An 18,487-nucleotide genomic window follows, 5' to 3' on the forward strand; every position below is an offset into this window, starting at 1 on the left:
AATAGATAATGACATCTTGGCAGCTGTTGCTGCAACCGAGAAGGGAGGTAAATATCCTGCGGGGTTCCCTTCTAAATACACATACCACTTAAGTCCCGATAAGGTTCCTTATGTGAAAACTCCTGATGTTGGCGAACGTCTAGTTCCCAACTCGGATCGCAGAACTGCTTTGATTACAGCGGCTCATGAAGGTGTGGCGTCTGCGCATGCGGGCGTCTCAGCCACGGTAACTCAGCTACAACAGAGATTCTGGTGGAGGGGACTGTACAAACAGACGCGCGATTATGTCCTTCAATGTGACATTTACCAGCAGATTAAACCTTCAACTGCTGCGCGTCCGCCTCAGACACAGTTGTACATCTCTAATAAACCGCTTGGATGCGTTTATTTGGATCACTGCGGTCCTTTTTCTTCTGATACAGCATACAAATACATCTTAGTAGCAGTTGATTCATGCACACGCTTTGTGTGGGTATGGCCACATCGGAGCGCTGATTCACGGACTGTCATTAAGGATTTGCGAGTCTTTGTGGGAATTTTTGCCTGTGGTACCTTCCATTCGGATCAGGGTCCGGCTTTCGCCTCTAAGGCGTATAAGGATGCTATGGTTTCGTTGGGGGTCCAAGTCAAGTTTTCGAGTCCCTACAGGCCCGAGGGCAATAGTGTAGTTGAACGAATGAACCTCGACTTAAAGCAATCTTTGACAGCTCGAGTTATAGGCACTGGCAGAAACTGGCTGACCCACCTCAATGGCGTGCAGCGTGCGCTTAATAATCTCCCTAGAAGGTCTCTGGGTGGGCGGACCCCGTACGAAATGCTCTTTGGTATCAAGATGTACGTCCCTGACCTCGATGGTTTAGACTGCAAGGCCCAAGCCTCGGCCTTTGACGTAGATGAACATTGCAATGTTTTACAGGATCTACAAAAGACCAGAGACAGTCTAGCAAAGGAACATTTGCCCTCCACATCGGATGATGCGTTGCAGATCCCGGTAGTTGGCTGGCTACCCCAAGTTGGAGAACTGGTTCGAGAGAAGATCGATAACAAGAAAGAGTTTGGTCCCTCATATCGAGCACCGGTTCGGGTTCTTTGAGTGAAGGGCACAAGAACAGTCATTTTACCACCACTTCCAGGTCGTAAGGAAAAGAGATTTATTTCTATTGACAATGTCAAGACACACAGGGTGGCCGATTCTTCATAGCATGACACCGGCTGTATCCTGTCCTTCCATGGTGAGGCACTCTGTGCTAGCAATAACTTCTGGTGCAGAACAGGAGGTGTCCCTCGAGATGCCTGCCATATCCAGTCCTTTATTGAATACTATTCCTGTTACTAACATTGATGAGCTGAACTACACTTATCCTGCTGATTTATCGATGCCTGATTTACAGACCCGTTTGGCCGACCAGTCCAGATTCTCTTTTGACTCTGTTTCGGAACTTTCAAAGAAACCCTCAACTATCGCAAAATATGCCAAGTTATTTAAAAAACATTTTTTGATTCCCCCATGGACATACATTTGGTTGATCCTATTTTCAGTTTACCTTTTTATGTCAATTGGTTTAGTGTTTTATTTTTTCCGCCTGATCGATGGGCACTACGTTAAAGAAAGAACAGGAATTCGGTACCTAAATGGAACATTGGCCCCTCTTTCCTCTTCACATTCAGCGCACAGACTGAAACGAAACTTAAATACAGTCAACATTACTGCTTGGCCTGTCCTTGATGGGATTGTGTGGGATGCGGTTAGATTTCAGATACATGGGCCCACTGAAGTGATTAATGTTCCGAATGTGCTTAGAGTAAACATGGGAGATGTGATTAAACAAAATATACGTTCTGATGATTGGGATATTCAGGCCGTAGAAGCATTATTCTCTGATTTGAAATACTATGCTGCCTTCGATGCTGAGGATCTGTATTTGGATTCTATTAATTATGGTGATTTGTTTTGTTTTCAACATTATGGTAATCATTTTTTGCATAAGACAAATTCCAGGAGGGTTGCTGTAAATTATACACAATGGGAACATTGCCCTGCTCCTTTAGGAGGCAGCTCCAGTACGTTTCTGAAAAAATACACTTATTTCACAGACTTTAATCAGTCAAATCCTGAGTCATTTTTTTTCAAAATGACACAAATGTCCATGTCCAAAGTTAGACTTTCCGATACAAAATTGCTGTATTCGAAGTCCTTTCTAGACAGGTTGGCTGTAGATGGCTACGAGTTTTGGAAAGGAACAATTGACCTTAAATCGGTTTGGGGTACCAAAGATTGGCAGGTACAAGGCACTGAGGCTTTGCACCGTGCATGTCTCATCCCGAATCACATGTTGTTTTTAAATTCTTCCATTTTCCAAACAACATGCTTTGGATTGGCTACTTCAAAAAAATTAAATACACCAACCATCCCAGATTTAGAGGAATATTCAGGTTGGGGTAATTATACTGAACTGTCCATTCATGAGTTGCAAGCTCTATTGCAAAATTCTTCCTTTAACGTTTCTAGTTTGGATTCCAAGGGTTGGCTGATGTGGCATAGAAGTGCTGATTCTTGCCAACGTCGTTTTCTGGTTTTGGCTGAAGGGTTCACAGAAGTCAGACCTGATCCCCGTTTTGAAGAAGATTATACTGTCACAACTTATTCTGTGGGGAAGCTGTGTCAGAATTGGTTACAACATTCCACGTTAGCTGCAGTTAAACTACATCTGTCACAATTAACTGAAAATGTGGATTTGAACGATTTTATAAAAGGCCCAGCTAAAGGTAGATCTAAACGATGGATTTATGCGATTTACAATGACATTTGGAAAGTTTCTCAAATTGAGGCTGCTAAGCGCCTGAGAGCAATTGATCAAGCAAATTTAGAAAAAGTGCTTGCAGTTGTCGATAACAGTATCAACACGCTTTCTTCCCGAATTTACACGTTGAACAATATTGTATCTTCCGTTGTTGACATTGTACATGATGAAGTGTCCGTGTTATATCATGGTCAAAATCAATTGCGTTCTGTAATGCAGTTTGCTTGGACACTACAGACTCTGAAGTCTGGTTGAGTGCCTTGGAGTTATATGAACGTCTCATCACTATTTGCCCCATTTAATTTGACTGAAAAACAGCGCATGCTTTCAATGAGAGATGCATCATTTTCTATGTTACACATTGAAAAATTAGAATCCTTGCCCTTTTCTGTGGCTGAGGTGACTGCTGCTACATGGCTTATCCATGGTATTATTACCTTACCTTTTGCTCTGTATAAATTTACAAATTGTATGAAATATATAGCTATAGGGCGATATGAACCATTAGGCAGTGCTTTCCTCCATGAGACATGGTCTTTACCATACACATACAGATGCCTAAAGGAAGGGAATGAAGTGAATCTGAATGGTGAAGAATGTACACAGTCGCCTGACCGCTCACTAATATGCAGACACATCCAGTTGCATGGTTCTTGTAATCAGGACAAGCCTAATTTAGCCTGTGTTTTGAAAGGGACACCGGTTCCTGCAATAGTTCCCACATTCACTTTATTATCCAACTGTAGTTATTTACTTTTAAATAACGAAATGTGTTGTGGGTTAATGGTCGGTATCGCATATGTGGTTACTGTATCAGAACGTGTGGTTTGTTGCAAGAATGTGTTCTATCCACCCACGCATGGGAATTCAGATGTTTCAATTTGGCCACGAATACCAACCTTGAGAACGGAGTTCAATGGTTTGAGCCGTATAAGAGCCCTATTGTCTCAGAAACAAGTGGCCCTGAGCTCTGCCCGCGAAACTTATGTCCTTCACATAGCTAACACACGCACAGAGGTGCAGGCACTTTTAAATACTGATTTGCCGTTTCATTTCTCCGAGCTGGTTCATCAAATCTTCAATGCCTCCTCCACAACCGATCTGGCACATTTTTTTAAATTGGTTAGCAGTGGTCTCGTGACTACGTTTGAAAAAGTATTTGGTATTATCCCTGCGTTCTTTCATTCTATATTCGCAAGCTTGTTTGGCGGATTTCCTGTTTTGCTGGCTTTGGCGGCAGGCGTTCTGGTGATATTTTGCTTTATAAAACATGGATGCCCATCCTGCGCAAGGAAACGCTCAGCCACTACTGATGCAGTTTCGCAACCGGATGCTTGATTACTATGGCTCCTTGCCGCTTGCGACTTTAAGCACGGCTTTTGGATTATCGTTCCGATTTTCCTATTTCACATGTGTCCAGCCTGTGTTTCATTGCCTGAGCTGTGATTTCGACTGGGCCATTGATTTGTGTCTCTGCTTACCGACTTCTCCTGACGTCGATTTTGATCAGCTAATGAGCCCCGTAGTTGCTCACGAGTTGGTTTGTTCTGGCGAAAGGGTTATGGCTGTGGCAGCGATGCATGGACTAATGGGTCAGTGGGACATATCCGCAGCAGCGCATGACTTTCTGGCGCATAGCATTCTCGAGAACCCACTGAGTTGTCCTCTGATGTTGCTAGAGGATTCAGTGCTGGAGGAGCACGTTTGTTCTTTCCCATTGCTTAATTGGATGGCTGAACTGTTTTCGGATGATGACAGTGATTTCATGTTGGAAGCTGTAGCTACCTATTTTGCATATTCATTCAACCCATGAGTGACTTTGAAGACTTTCGTTTTTATGGCACGTGACTTTTTAGTAATTCTGAATGGTGCCTTTTTTATTACGAACATTCGACTTTCATTTGTTCTAGGCCTATGTACTTGGAGTTGGCCTTAATTTCGAAATTTTATATTTTTGTGTGGCCACTATAGGCATTCATACATTTTTTATTATTGAACAATATATACATTTACATACATTTAGCTTGGCTCAATATTGTTGAACTCTGCTTTCATGTTTGGCCTCTCATATAGTATTGGCTTATATTTTCTTCCATTTTTAACCGTCCTCGAATCATTGGGGGGGTGTCATATGGTTACTGCGTTTCAATATATTGTGTTAAGTTAGCATGAGTTTATTAAATGTTTAAACAACATATTTTCCTTTCGGCTTCAGTTTGCACACGACACCTAATTGTTATTGTAGCTTTCAACCTAGACAAAAGATGTGATTTATTTGAGAATAATATGTTATTGCTCTGATATCAGTAGTGCCTGGTACTGCACACTGAGAACTGCACCCTCTAAGAATAACCTAACATAAGGTTGCTGAAAACCTGATCCTCGCACTACATTAGACATAACACAAATAATGTTGCTGCCAACATTTGGGCTCTACGCGGGTTTAAGATAGAGTTACAGGGAATGAAGAACACATTTGATGCTTCGCATGCAGAGAGCTGGTAGCTGTTGATGTGATCTACTCCTACTGAGAATTAGAGGTATGGGCCCGCCCTGCTAGAACCCAAACGAGACCTTCTTAGATATAATATAATATGCTAATTAGGGTGCGCGAAATATAGGTGATACAGAATTCTATAGAGTTTGCATCATAACATGCTATCACCTTTTGCTTATTATGGATTAGTGATTATGCTGCTAACTCTGGTTTTTATAATATGTATGTTGATATATAAGATACTGCGTTTGAGAACTTTGCATTGAAAAATAAACATTTCAACCTTGCACGTGTGTTCTTTGCCTCCAAGTTTCGGTTTGTAATGATTATATAACGAAAGAGTGTTCATGTGTTCCACGATACCTGAGGTACCCTAAGTTCATGTTCTGGATTGTCTAAGTCATTGGTAAGTTATTACTACCGATGAGACACTGTAGCTAGCTTGGTAAGGGGATTTCTGAAACTAAGGTGAGTTTTGGGTCACCCTAACTCACCCAGGTTCTAGATCTCTGTGCACAGTTCTGTGGGAGAACGGAAACCCTGCTACACAACAGGGTGTCCTTTGGACACCCCTGCACCCTTGAAATCTCAATCTCAATTTGCGATTAGCTAATTGCGATTCGCAAATTGAGATTGTCTTCCCATTCATTCCTATGGGCCTTTTGGCTCATAGGAATCAATGGGAAGGGATTCCTTAATTGCGATTCGCAAAGTGTGAATCGCAATTAAGGAATTACAAGGAATCGCTAAATAAATTGCGATTTTTTTAATGCATTGGCGTTTGCGATTCCTTAATTGCGATTCCTTAATTTTCGCAATTAAGGAATCGCAAACGGCCGCAATGATGCATGTACCTGTGCGAGCCTGGCCTCCCATTGTCTAGCCTGCTTTCTCTCTGGCAGTGCCATGGATATCAATAGCTCAGCAGGTGCCGAGGAAGTGAGTGAGACACTCTGAAGGCTGCTCCCCCATCAGACTCCACTGACTGTCTTTTAGTACCTGTCAGGAATGTATTTTCCTTGCATGCGTAGTACAGTAGGTCCCACTGGAACTAGGGCTCAGAAGTGGGAAGAGGCCACTGTGGCACAATTGAGGCTGTCTTTCACTTGCCTGGTAGAAGGGCTCGTGTTCCTGGCTTGCATTAGAGCCCATCAAACCCTTGTTATGTCATTGTGGCTTGATTACTGAACATGCATGTGAAGAGGGCCCCAGTTAGGCTAGTCAGTTGCTGGACGGCAGAGTTGGAGAGACTCTGGAGGATGGGCTCCGTTGATGAAGCTAACTGCAAATAAACCACATTGTGGATGAGTTACCTTTGGATTTGCTTTATTAGCCTCAACGCTATCAATAACATATTTGGGGGCGAGATGGTTTTTGTTTTTTTCTGAGTGAAAGGAGCCCACTGAAAGCAGTTCCTGGGCAGCGCTAGAAGATCGTCATTGTGGAATTTGTCTAGCTGCCCAAAGCAGGATTCTGTCTGCTGTATTCGGTGAACGCGTACACCAAAAAAGATCCGGAATTTCATTTATTGGTGCCTGTTACTGTATCTGTGTTGACGCCAGTTAAGAATCCGCCACACCGTGATTTAGTCAATCAGCGCGCAGCATTCCGCTGACCCATCATTCAGGCTTGGGTCTCTGTCGTTGGTGACATGCCTGTTTGGAGAACGTTCCGTACTCGTCAGTACGTGTGTACTGTGCTTGCTGCTATACTGTGAAACAGCTGTTCTGACACAGAGGCATCAAGTGCTCTTTGAAACTGGGCATATTAATTGTATTTCTGCAAATCGTGGCTGATGTTGGCACCTTACTGTATCTGAGTCTGTAACTCTGAAGCTATTCTCTTGACTATTATTCTTGTTAATTGGGCATTTGGCAACTAACTATGACTGCTGGGAGGTGGCGGTGAAAATGTGAGGCAACCGCCACATTATTTAGACATTCCCAGTATATCCATTTTAGAATAGAAACATTGGGTATGGGTTTTCAAGAACTACTTGGTGGCTACATGGAGTCGGATATAGCCCTGTAAGGAAATTGGCGATTTTGTGCAATTAATTGTTTGGGAACCAAAGGGCAAAAACGTTTTGACAACCTACCGGAAATTCAAGTTCCTGGAAAGGATGTTGGGGATGCTGCTGGATGGTACTATGTGTAGAGGCAGAAAAAAGACTAGCACAACACTTTTCCGAACAACCAAGTGTTGTTTCAGAATGATTTAATATTTATTCTAGGAAACAGTCTCCTAAGGAAAATATTGATCAGTATGTTTGTGCCCATAGAATTTCAGCCAGCATTTGTTGTTTTGAGAGTGCTAGGGACCAGTACTTGAGAGATCAAAGAGTATTGAATTGCTATTCTAAAAAAGCGCGATAGCATCTACTCTATTGCACTAATCCAACATTTGGGGAAATAGTCAGAATTGCTAAGGATATTGAGCGATCTGCTCTTTCGGTAAAAGTGTTAGCTGGTGCGTCTGGTGGTAAGTCTTGCATTGTGGGTGATACCAGTGTGAGGAAAATTAAGCCCATAAGGCTGACAGATGAATAAATTCCAAACTGCAGGGTCGCACCGTCCTGGGCTCTGCCAGTTTACCAAAATTGAGGCGCTTTCAAGTGAGGACATACGCCACTGGTGCACACTCCCCCTGATTTTTACAGTGAGAAACCGATTGCACTGCCAGCACATGGAGTAATGGTTAATGGCTGGTGTTGGGACACTAGAAGGAATTTATTCTTGGTTATGGGTACAGCCTAGCCATGGATTCCCCAAAGGGCATACCGTGGCATATTGTGGGACAACGCTGGGAGACTCCTCCTGCCGACCTTGCTGGGCGGGCTCCTTGCTGCCCTGGTGCCTCTGGACTGGTAGTTTGTGCAAAAGAACATCTTCCTTGGGGTGGCCTGGCCTGCCCATTCCTCGCCCGCCTGGGCCTTGGTGGATGGTCCACCCTTGTTTCACCCCCACCTGTTTGGCGACCCAACTGGGACTTCAGGAAGGCTCTAGGTGTGCCAGGAGTACCAACCTTTGTTAGTGCTTACCCACCATGATAGCAAAGGATAAAGACACTAAACACCCGCGACTGGGCAATATGTACCGTTATACTAAAGTTGTTTGCCCCCAGATGGACACCGGGGAGGGTGCTCAACCCCCTAACAATGCCATATTGCTTCAAATGATTCAATACTCACAGTTTTGGTGGGTTCGGAGGTAACGCTCTTTGCGCCAGGACTTTCACAAAGTCTTATAAAGAGTAACAGAGGAGAGACTCGAATTTCCGAGGTGGGAGATGCAGTGCGAGACTTAGAGAAAGGAATTGTGGAGCTTCAGAGCACTAACAAAGATATACTATGGTGACAGGACGATTCAGAAAAAAGAGCATGTAGGAATAACCTTCACTTCGTGCTTTTTCCAGGGGGTGTAGAGGGAGCCAACGTACCAGCTTTCTTGGCAGGCTGGCTAAAGGATACTATTCCACCAGAACGCTTTTAAGCCTGATTTGTAATCCCACCGGGCATAGACTACAAAACCATCCCGGGGGCATAACCGAAGCACATCATAGCAAAGTTTTTCAACTTCCTAGCCCAGTATATGAAACTGAGGGAGGTGTGCCAAAAGGGCAAAATCAGATATGATATTCTAAGATTATGATATTTCCAGACTATAGTTGATTCTATGAAAGTTAAACTGAGGGACCTCCAGCTGCAGTATATGTTACTGTTTTCTGCAAAGTTGAAGGTTATGTATCTGTAAAGCCCATTTCTTCCAATCACTGGAAAAGGCGGGAGCAGCGATTGAGGAGCGGTCAGTGGTGGGTCCTTGTAGAGAACCAAGGCTACACCTCCGGACCCCAGGGAGTGGCTATCCTAATTTAAAAGTCCCCTTCTTTTGAAGTGTGTGGAGCTGGATGGACCTTCAAGGATGCTTTGTAGGAGTCACTGGGATGTAGGGCAGGCACGACATTACCCTGATATTCCTTTATGCACCACCCCGACTTCTGGCCCCAATCTCGGCTAAAGTGGCGGATATACTCCTGGATACGTCCTTGTCACTAAATGTGGTGGGGAGTGACTTCAGTGATGTAATGCATACATCACTGGACTACTCTGGGGTTAGCGGGGGACCGACGGGCACCACCCCGTTTTGGCGCTTTGCTAGCAGTTTCGGTCTTAATGACTTATGGCGCCATCAACACCCTCAAGACAGACAATATTCCTATTTTTAAGGGTCTCATGGAGTGTATTCCAGACTGGATTACATGTTTGTACCACGGGGTGAGGTAGGAGAAATTGGGAATGCGAAAAATCTCGATAGGGGCCTGTCTGACCACTCCCCTGTCCTGATATGACTGGGAGCAAGGTGGTATGTAGGCCTAATGCCTAGGACCTTGGATGAAAAGATCCTGCGGGGTATACCAGCAGTAACCGAAGTCTTCTTTTCAGAAAACTAATATTCAGTTGCTTCCAGGGTTATACTATGGGAGGCTTATAAAATGGTGCTGAGTCATAGTGCTCAATACCGGATTGACTGAGGGAAAAAAAGAAGGGAATTGAGAAACTAGAATTCCTCAAACAACAGATACTTTGCCTCGAGAAGCAGGCCATTGAAAAGCCAGACAGTGTGGTCGACAGACAGCTCAAAGTACTGAGACAGGAATATCGTGACCTAGCAAGAGATTCTGCCAGGAAACAGAGACTGGCATCTTTGCATCGACTCTATAGAGTCAAAGACAAAGTTGGACAACTTATTACCTGACTTAGCAAGAAAGAGCTACAGGCAAAATGGGTGCAGAAAATTACCAACGACGCAGGAGTGACTACGGACGAACACATTGCAAATGCATTTACAGAGTATTATATTAATTTTTTTGTGGCTCGCCCACACAGGAGCCCCACAGAAATATAATACTACCTTGTGGCCATACCGACCCCAAAATTGAGAGAAGAGGAGACCAAGGGGTTAGAGAATGATTTAGGGTTAACAGAAATACAAGAGGCAGTCTCTAATCTACGCCTAGGTAGGACCCTGGGACAAAACGGTATCCCCAGCGTAATTATATAAACGTTGCATAGATCTACTGGGCCCTCACATACTGGGTTTATAACAGGATGCATATAAAGAGGGTACTGTTCCCCTGGACGTTCAGATTTCGACATCCACAATTACGGTCATCTCCCTGCCCAATCAAAAACTGAGGTCAAGATTCTAGCAACAGTTCTGGCCAGACGCCTCTTAAAACACATCCCCTCCCTTATTCACAATGACCAGTCTGGGTTTATGCCGGGCCTTGCCACCCTGCTGAACCTACGTAGAACACACAACTGGCTCATGAGAGTGAAGGACCGTGACGCACACACAAATTTCTGACATTGGACACGGAAAAAGCTTTCGATGCAGTACATTGGCCACTCCTGGACTGTACGCTCACTAAATTCGAGGTGTGACCTAAATTTCAGAGATGTTTAACATTATTATATGACAAACCAATAGCGTAGGTGAAAGTAAATGGTAAAGCATTGTCAGGCTTCCTAATTGGTTGCGGAACATGACAGGGATGCCCTCTTTCCCCACTCCTTTTTGCACTCACTATGAAGTCCATGGCCTGCACTATCTGTGCGCATCCCAGGATTCAATGCTTTCAAATTACTCCAGGAGAGGGTATGAAGGAGAAGATATCCCTCTATGCAGATGACATTCTCCTCTATGTGACGGACCATACTTCTACTTTTTCACAAAATAGAGAAATATGGGAGTCACTCTGGGTGCGTCTTGCTTTCCAGGGTTTCTTTTCATTCTCATCTTTCCATGAGCTTTATCTATTTTTTACCAGGCTCTCTGTTTATCACTGGCTCAGTTTTTCAACTGTCGTATATCTATTTTTATTCTTTCTGCACTATTATGTCTGAAGCGTGTGTGCCATATATATGCCAAAGAGGCTTAACAATCCATTTTTTTGAAGTATGTGGTATACGCAATGAAGGGTGTGGATTAAAATTTGTAAATAAAAATCCGTGCTTTACTGAGGATGTCACTTGATTAATATCCAGGTGCATCCAGGCCCATTATCCTACAAAGGGCGTATGCCTAAAACAAGACACACTTATTGAATTTTCCAATGCTTGTTAGCAGTATCATATAAATAAGTAACAAACATGTTAATGAATAACTAAACTTGAGAATGTTTTATTCTATAAGGTGAAGTTGTCTTCAGAGTACTCACTCACTCCCATTCTCTCATTCCCAGCACTTTCTTTATCTATCTCTTACTATGTCAGACACTTAAACCATGTTCCTCTCCACACATCTCTCTGAAATCCTCCATCCGAATATCTCACACATCATCAGTTTCCTCTTCAGTGCAATCTATTCTCTCTCTCTCCTTCTGCACATACTTCCTGTCATCTCCTCTAGTTCTCCACCCCCCAACACAATATTATTTGCCATTACACCTGACGTTTGTCCAAGACATTCAATGCAGAAACTGTATTTAACTGACAAAGAGAAAATATACCCCAACAAAAAATAGTCCTATTATTTTTAGTTGCCAGTTTACACATTTGGGAGGTTGGGATAATCCTTGCCTCTGTTTCTTTAATAGAATTAAACTTCATGTCACAATTGCTAGGAAAATTTAATTCTATGACAGGACTGGAGACGAGTATTTTGCTGGTTCAAACCTTTCTTACCCCCAGGGATGCCACGTCTGTGACTGGTTTGAAGTAAAACCTTTTAAACATAAACTCAGAGAACCAGTCCGCAACATTAAAAATATCCTCAAGCCTGGCGCCCAGAGCTAAGGCCTTAGAAGCCATGGCATCTCTGGCTAAGTGTGCACCAAAAGATTTGGTATCAATTCCGACCTCCTGAAATGAAATGAATGAAATGAAATGAAATTGGATTTGTAAAGCGCATGGCTGCCCGTAAGCGTCCCAGCGCTGCCTGACAAATAACAGAAACTCAAAAAAGAACAGGAGTTGTTAAAGAATTTTAGGGAAGAGAAAAAATTTGAGAAGCTTTCGAAATTTGAGGAGGGATGGTTCAGTGCGAATGTGCCTCGGGAGGACGTCCCAGTTTTTTGCCGCATTTACAGAAAAGCGGCGGCCTCCCGTGCGGGCTTTTCTAACTCTGGGAACTATGACCAAATTTTCAAGATCCGATCGGAGGGCACGCGGAGGTCTGTATGTACAAATCAGGCTCCTTAGTGCCTGGGGGCCTTTGCCTTGGAGTGCTTTATGGACCATACAGGATGATTTGAAAGATATTCGCTCGCGTACTGGGAGCCAATGGAGGGCTCTCAGCAATGGTTTGGCGGATGCTCTTCTTGGGGCGCCCATAAGCATCCTGGCAGCAGCATTTTGCACCCGTTGTAAGGTGTTAATGGTGGCATCTGGAGCTGCCAGGAGCAGCGCATTACTATAGTCCAGTCTGGACAAAATCAGTCCCGGGATCAATAATTTCCTGGACTGGAAGGGTAACAGCGGGAGGACTTTCCGCACTGTTCGGAGCAAACCGAAGCATACGCCTGCCACTTTCTGGGCATGCGACCTAAAGGTTAGTTCAGGCTCGAACCATACCCCCAGGCTTATGATTTTTTCTTTCGGTGGGGGCACTTCACCCATACAGGGCGGCCAAAATGCTTTGGGCAGGGAAGTAAATTGGTGGCCCAGGATCAGAATCTCGGTTTTTGCTCCGTTCAATTTGAGCTTAGAATTAGTCATCCAGGAAAAGATTCCGGAGAGACACGCCGAGAGGTTGTCTGAGCATCCCACTTGTTGCATCAACGAGACGACTAATTGGGTGTCATCTGCGTAGGTGACGCATTTAATCCCGAACGGGGCTACTACCGCCTCCAGTGGGGCCATGTATACATTAAACAGGGTAGGGCTCAGTGATGAGCCCTGGGGAACTCCACACTGGAGGGGAGTAGATTTGGACATAACGCCATTTTCCCAGATCCTGAATGCTCGTTTGTCCAAAAAGGATTCCAGCCATTCCAGGGCCGTTCCTGCGAACCCTAGCCTTGCAAGACGGTGGACTAGTATTTTGTGGTCCACCGTATCAAATGCAGCGCTTAGATCCAGGAGGATCAGAACTGCCGATCCCCCTGAATCTAAGATGCACCTCGCCTCCTCAGCCACAACTATAAGGGCTGTGTCGGTGCCCTGTCCTGTGCGAAAGCCCGTTTGCGAACCACTTAACAAGCCATTACTTTCTAAAAACCCCGAGAGCTGCTGATTGACAATTTTTTCTGCGATTTTTCCCAGACCGGGTAGCATCGAGATCGGGCGAAGGTTGGCTAGGTCAGCAGTATCAAGGCCCGTTTTTTTTAGGAGTGTCTTGATTCTAGCTTGCTTCCAACTAGGTGGAACCACCCCTTTGGTAAAGGAGGCGTTTAATAATTCCGTTGCGAGGATGGCAATGGTATCTGCTGCTTCTTTGAGAATATACATGGGTGCTGGATCGGATGGAGAGCCACTCTTCACCGCAGAGAGCGTGTTACGGAAGTCATCCATAAGAGATGCATCTATTGGGCATCCAGCCGGGGTGCATTAATCGGGACCAAGAAGGCTTCATCACCTGCAATGGGGATAGTCTGTGGTAGGCTATCAAGTATTCGTTGTACCTTGGTATCAAAGTACTCTGCTAGCAGGTCACACCTAGCTTCGGTGCATTCCTGGTTGATGGTTGGAGTAGATGTTTTAAGCAATTGCTTTACAATTTTGAAGGTCTCCTTAGAGGAGTTGGCAGACGTATTGATTTTATCCTCAAAATAGGACGCCTGGGTTTTCTGCCGTGCCGCTTTGTAAAGTCTTAAAGCCGCCTGATAGGAGGCTTTACTGTTAGCTGCCCAATCCTTCCTCCAGATACGTTCCAGCTTTTTGCAGCTTTTCCTAAGATCTCTCAGTTCGGTAGTGTACCATGGCGATTTAAAAGTACTACTTTTTTTTGTGATATTTTTTAGGGGCAGTACTACATTCAGGGAATCGTTAAGCCAGTTCTGAAAGTTTAAATCTGCTTATTGAGGATCTGATTCTGCCACAGGGGCCATTTGTTCCAGGGCATGAGTCCATTCTTCCACTGATAATTTTGACCATGCTCTCTGTAATATACGAGGGCGGGGAGCACTTCTTTCTTCTATGGAAATTTTCCAAGAGAAAGGGACCAGAAAATGGTCGGACCATGGCAGTGGCAGTGGGGATTTAACCATAAGCTGGTTATTGTTGGAAAAAATGGGATCTAGCAGATGTCCCTTAATATGTGTAGTTTCTGTGTTTAAGAGTGTTATTTCAAGTGCTTTGAGGTCTGTACTGAGGTCAGAGGCCGCCTTGTCACTGGGATCATCGAAATGCAAGTTCAAGTCTCCCAAAACCAAAAAATTGGGTGACTGGGCTGCCGTCCCTAGTATAGTTTCCAGTAGGGATCCTGCAAACTGTTTTATGTAACCTGGCGGGCGATAGATAAGGAATACGGTCATGGAGTTAGTGGGGGAGATTTGGATATGAAAACGGGCACTTTCGGTATCTAGGATGCCACCATCTTCAATTCTGCAGGTATAGGTATCTTTGTAGATTATAGCAAGGCCTCCTCCCTTCCCTTGTTCCCTATGCTGGCACTGAATGTAAAAACCGCTTGGAAGAGCAGTGTTAATATCAAATTCTGAGTTTGAGTGTAGCCACGTCTCGGTAAGGAAGAGCAGATCCAGGTTGTTATCTTCGATTAATAAACTAATCTCAACTGCATGTTTTGGTAAAGATCTGCAATTCAATAGTGCCATCCCTATATCTCTACAGGCCTCCTTATCATTATTCTTGACAAGCTTGGGGTCCGGACAGTTTTTGCATCGGAAAAATTGCTCATCGAAGCAGTCCATCTGGGGGCACCACAGGCCTTTCTTGTCTTGTAATAGCAAGAGTTCTTCCCTAGAGTAGGTTATATGTCGCATATTGTCGGCCGGCATAGTGGCTAGCCCTAGGTCCGGTCAGGCCCGTACGGGCCCAGACGGGCTTGCCTCTGGCGCGCCTCCGGCGCGCCATAGGCGCGCCCGCTGCGCGGACGGGAAGTGGCTTTCATTTTATAGGGCCCGGGCCGTAATTCGCCCGAGCGCTAGAGTGCGAACCCTGCCTTTTCCCCCAAGATGGCGACCCAAATCGTCGCCCCCGGGAAGGCTGTCTGTGAGTGTGAAGAGCCCCAAAATCGGCCCTTGGTGTGCTCGTGGATAGTTGTGTCTCGAGCCCCCAGCAATAACAAGTGGGTGAGTGTCACAGATCAAATTACACAATTTAGCAAGTTTAAAACGAGGTTTTGTGCAAAAGAGCGAATACAATTAAAATAACAATTTTAAAAGGCAAACTCCCGGCTTCTGCCTCAGGAGCGTTCTGTTAGGAGCAGGTTCTCAGAATCAGGTGAAATTACCCAGTTTTTGTAGGGCCCAGGCCGTAATTCGCTGGAGCGCGAACCCTGCCTTTTCCCCCAAGATGGCGGCCCAAATCGTCGCCCCCGGGAAGAATGTCTGTGAGTGTGAAGAGCCCCATAATCGGCCCTCGGTGTGCTTGTGGATAGTTGTGTCTCGAGCCCCCAACAATAACAAGTGGGTGAGTGCCACAGATCAAATTACACAATTTAGCAAGTTTAAAACGAGGTTTTGTGCAAAAGAGCGAATATAATTAAAATAACAATTTTAAAAGGCAAACTCCCGGCTTCCACCTCAGGAGCGTTCTGTTAGGAGCAGGATGCAGGATGCAGGAGCATTATTCTCCTGCATAATCAATTGCACCCATCTGGCTATCTATGTAGACATTTATACACATAGAGATGATGACTGGGCAAGCCATCATGCCAGTAGGAGACCAATCTAAAAGGCCAACTTCTAGTTCACTTCTAGATGAAATTAAAATGTTCATTTTCTTAATGCAAGGGGTGGCAAATATGATCAGTATGCTGTGTATTTTCTATGATTTTAAGAAAAAGCCATATAGTTGTATTAGGCCATAGCAGGTCTTCGTGTGAGAAGAAGCCATACTAGACATGAAGGCCACACAGCTTGATCCCATCCTGATGAAGGATAATAATTGAAAGTGCATACATCCATGAAAGATGCCATCACTGGAGCATTGTTGTCACAGATAAGTGACTGCCTCACCCTTGTGGCTAGAGAAAAACACTAGAAGATTTCAAATTAAAACATTAAGGGTGTTAATCTTTAAAAATGCAAGCTATTGGTCTTCGCATTGACAGCATCTCAGAAATACGAGAGCCAAAGATATTAAGTTTCATGCGGATTTATTGATCATCCCACTAGGATCCTGCCAACATTTAAAAAATATTTACTAGAATATATTATAGTTGGTGGTTGTTGTTGTTTTTAAAGGATATAGAATATTTTCTTAATTCTCTCATGGCATCCACTGTTTCACTGCTCCATCCCATAAATATGTTTACTATTCCATCACATGCAGCAATTCCTACAAAGATCTGACAAGTAGTAAACAACTATAAAGGATGATTTTCTTTAATTGTCGGATGCTATTGGATGTGTAAAAATAAAAGATGTGTTGTGAGAAAATATGACTGTCTGCCTGTGAGCCCCGAGATAAGTAGGGTATTTGTCGCTCTATGTCAGTAAGACTAGTATTTCTTGTTATTCATACTCCTTAAGCGAATTGCTTGTACAGTACATAATCGACCAGGAAACGGAAACAAGCCGTCAAATGTGTACTAATAATCAGAGATAAAGCTTCTCTCTGTGTTTTCCTAGGAATTCAGGACTGAGGGACCAATGTTTGTCAAACATTTGCTTTTAAAATCCTCCCCAGGGATTGAATTGACATTTCAGCTGGGCCCTGATTGTTTGTCTGTTTTCTTTTTAGGCTGTTCTGTTTTTCCGCAGTGGTGCTGTGGAATTGATGAATTGTGCTGAGCGAGAGGTAGTCTGCCGATTTGTTGCTCCCCCTGCGTACACAATAGCCTCTCCATGGCAACCGGTGTTTACTCTGGATAAAGAAAATGCATGTTTGATGTTCACAGGTAAAGTTTAAGTTCATTCAATTATATTGAATTGTCATAGTAATTTTGTCAAAGAGCTGTGCATTGTTGCATACGTGATATACACAGTTTGGTTAGCAAAAGTAAAACTAAATAAAAAATAGTCATAATGAAGAAGAAAAGTGATAGCTCAACTGAGTAAATGATGGTGAAGATGAAAAGGCGGTGGTTGGGGAAAGAGCAAATAGAATGAAGTGGGGTTATTTCAGAGTTTAGCAGAGATCACAAAAAACAATGAAAATGAGGTCGAGAACACACGTGGCACAGAAAAACTAATTGGATCTGAGTAGATGAGCAGTGACCAAACACAAATGGGGATTTTACTGGTCTTCTAAAGCTTCTACCAGTAGGTTATACAAAGGAAGTAACTGTGAGCACAGAAGTGAGTTAAAAGTCTTAGGAAACTGATCTAACTGACCAAAGCAGGAAAGCATTGATAAAAACAATCATTCGCATAGCCAATAGGTCTCGCTTTTGGGACCTTATAAGTATTTACTTATGCAGCACAATATCCTTGGTACACCAACATCACTGTTGCATTGCTAAACACTTATAAGATCCCAAAGGCGAGACCTATTGGCTAAGCTAATGCTTGTTTCTGTTTCCTTCCTGATTTCAGAAGTGGCAAGCAATGCAAATGACATCCTAGCTATGAGTTAAGACTCATCATTAATACCTATGATAGCATTCTCATCACTTAGGAGGTTTGAAAGCAATGAAATTAAATACAGTAATCATGTAATCAGCTGCATAATTCAATATTCTATTACCACCTGATGGAGAAATTAAATGCTGGATGGAAACATATGATTGGATGCAGAGCCGGCCTTTGCTCAGAGCATGCCCTCGGCAAAATCCAAATTGGCGTTGTCCCATTCACCCTCTTCCCCTGTCTAAGTACAAAATGCGAGTGATAGGGGCATTTTCCCTACCACTAGCATTTTGCACTAAGACAGTGGAAGAGGAAGGAAAAACATGAGAAGAAAAGCAGTCAAAAGGCAGACAAGGGCACTAGCAGCCTGCTGAAAAAGTTTTTTTTTTTAGTTCCAACTATTTTATTGGCATTTAAAAGCAATATACAGGCATTCAAATGTTACATTGTCCTTGCAAGAGTTAGAAAGAAAAAATACCACAATACATAAGTAATA

General features: G+C 43.7%; 1 protein-coding gene across 2 annotated transcripts in view; it reads left to right on the plus strand.

The window, feature by feature from the left end:
- WDR93 (WD repeat domain 93) overlaps positions 1-18,487 on the plus strand; it is a 693,419-nt gene that overhangs the window by 523,640 nt on the left and 151,292 nt on the right. For both annotated transcript variants that reach the window (XM_086958144.1, XM_086958145.1), the window contains exon 15: positions 17,165-17,321. In XM_086958144.1, the coding sequence (XP_086814270.1) occupies positions 17,165-17,321 (157 nt within the window). The remainder of the gene's footprint in view (positions 1-17,164; positions 17,322-18,487) is intronic.

Source organism: Lissotriton vulgaris, chromosome 2_1 (assembly GCF_964263255.1).
Source record: "Lissotriton vulgaris chromosome 2_1, aLisVul1.2, whole genome shotgun sequence".
NCBI lineage: Eukaryota > Metazoa > Chordata > Amphibia > Caudata > Salamandridae > Lissotriton > Lissotriton vulgaris.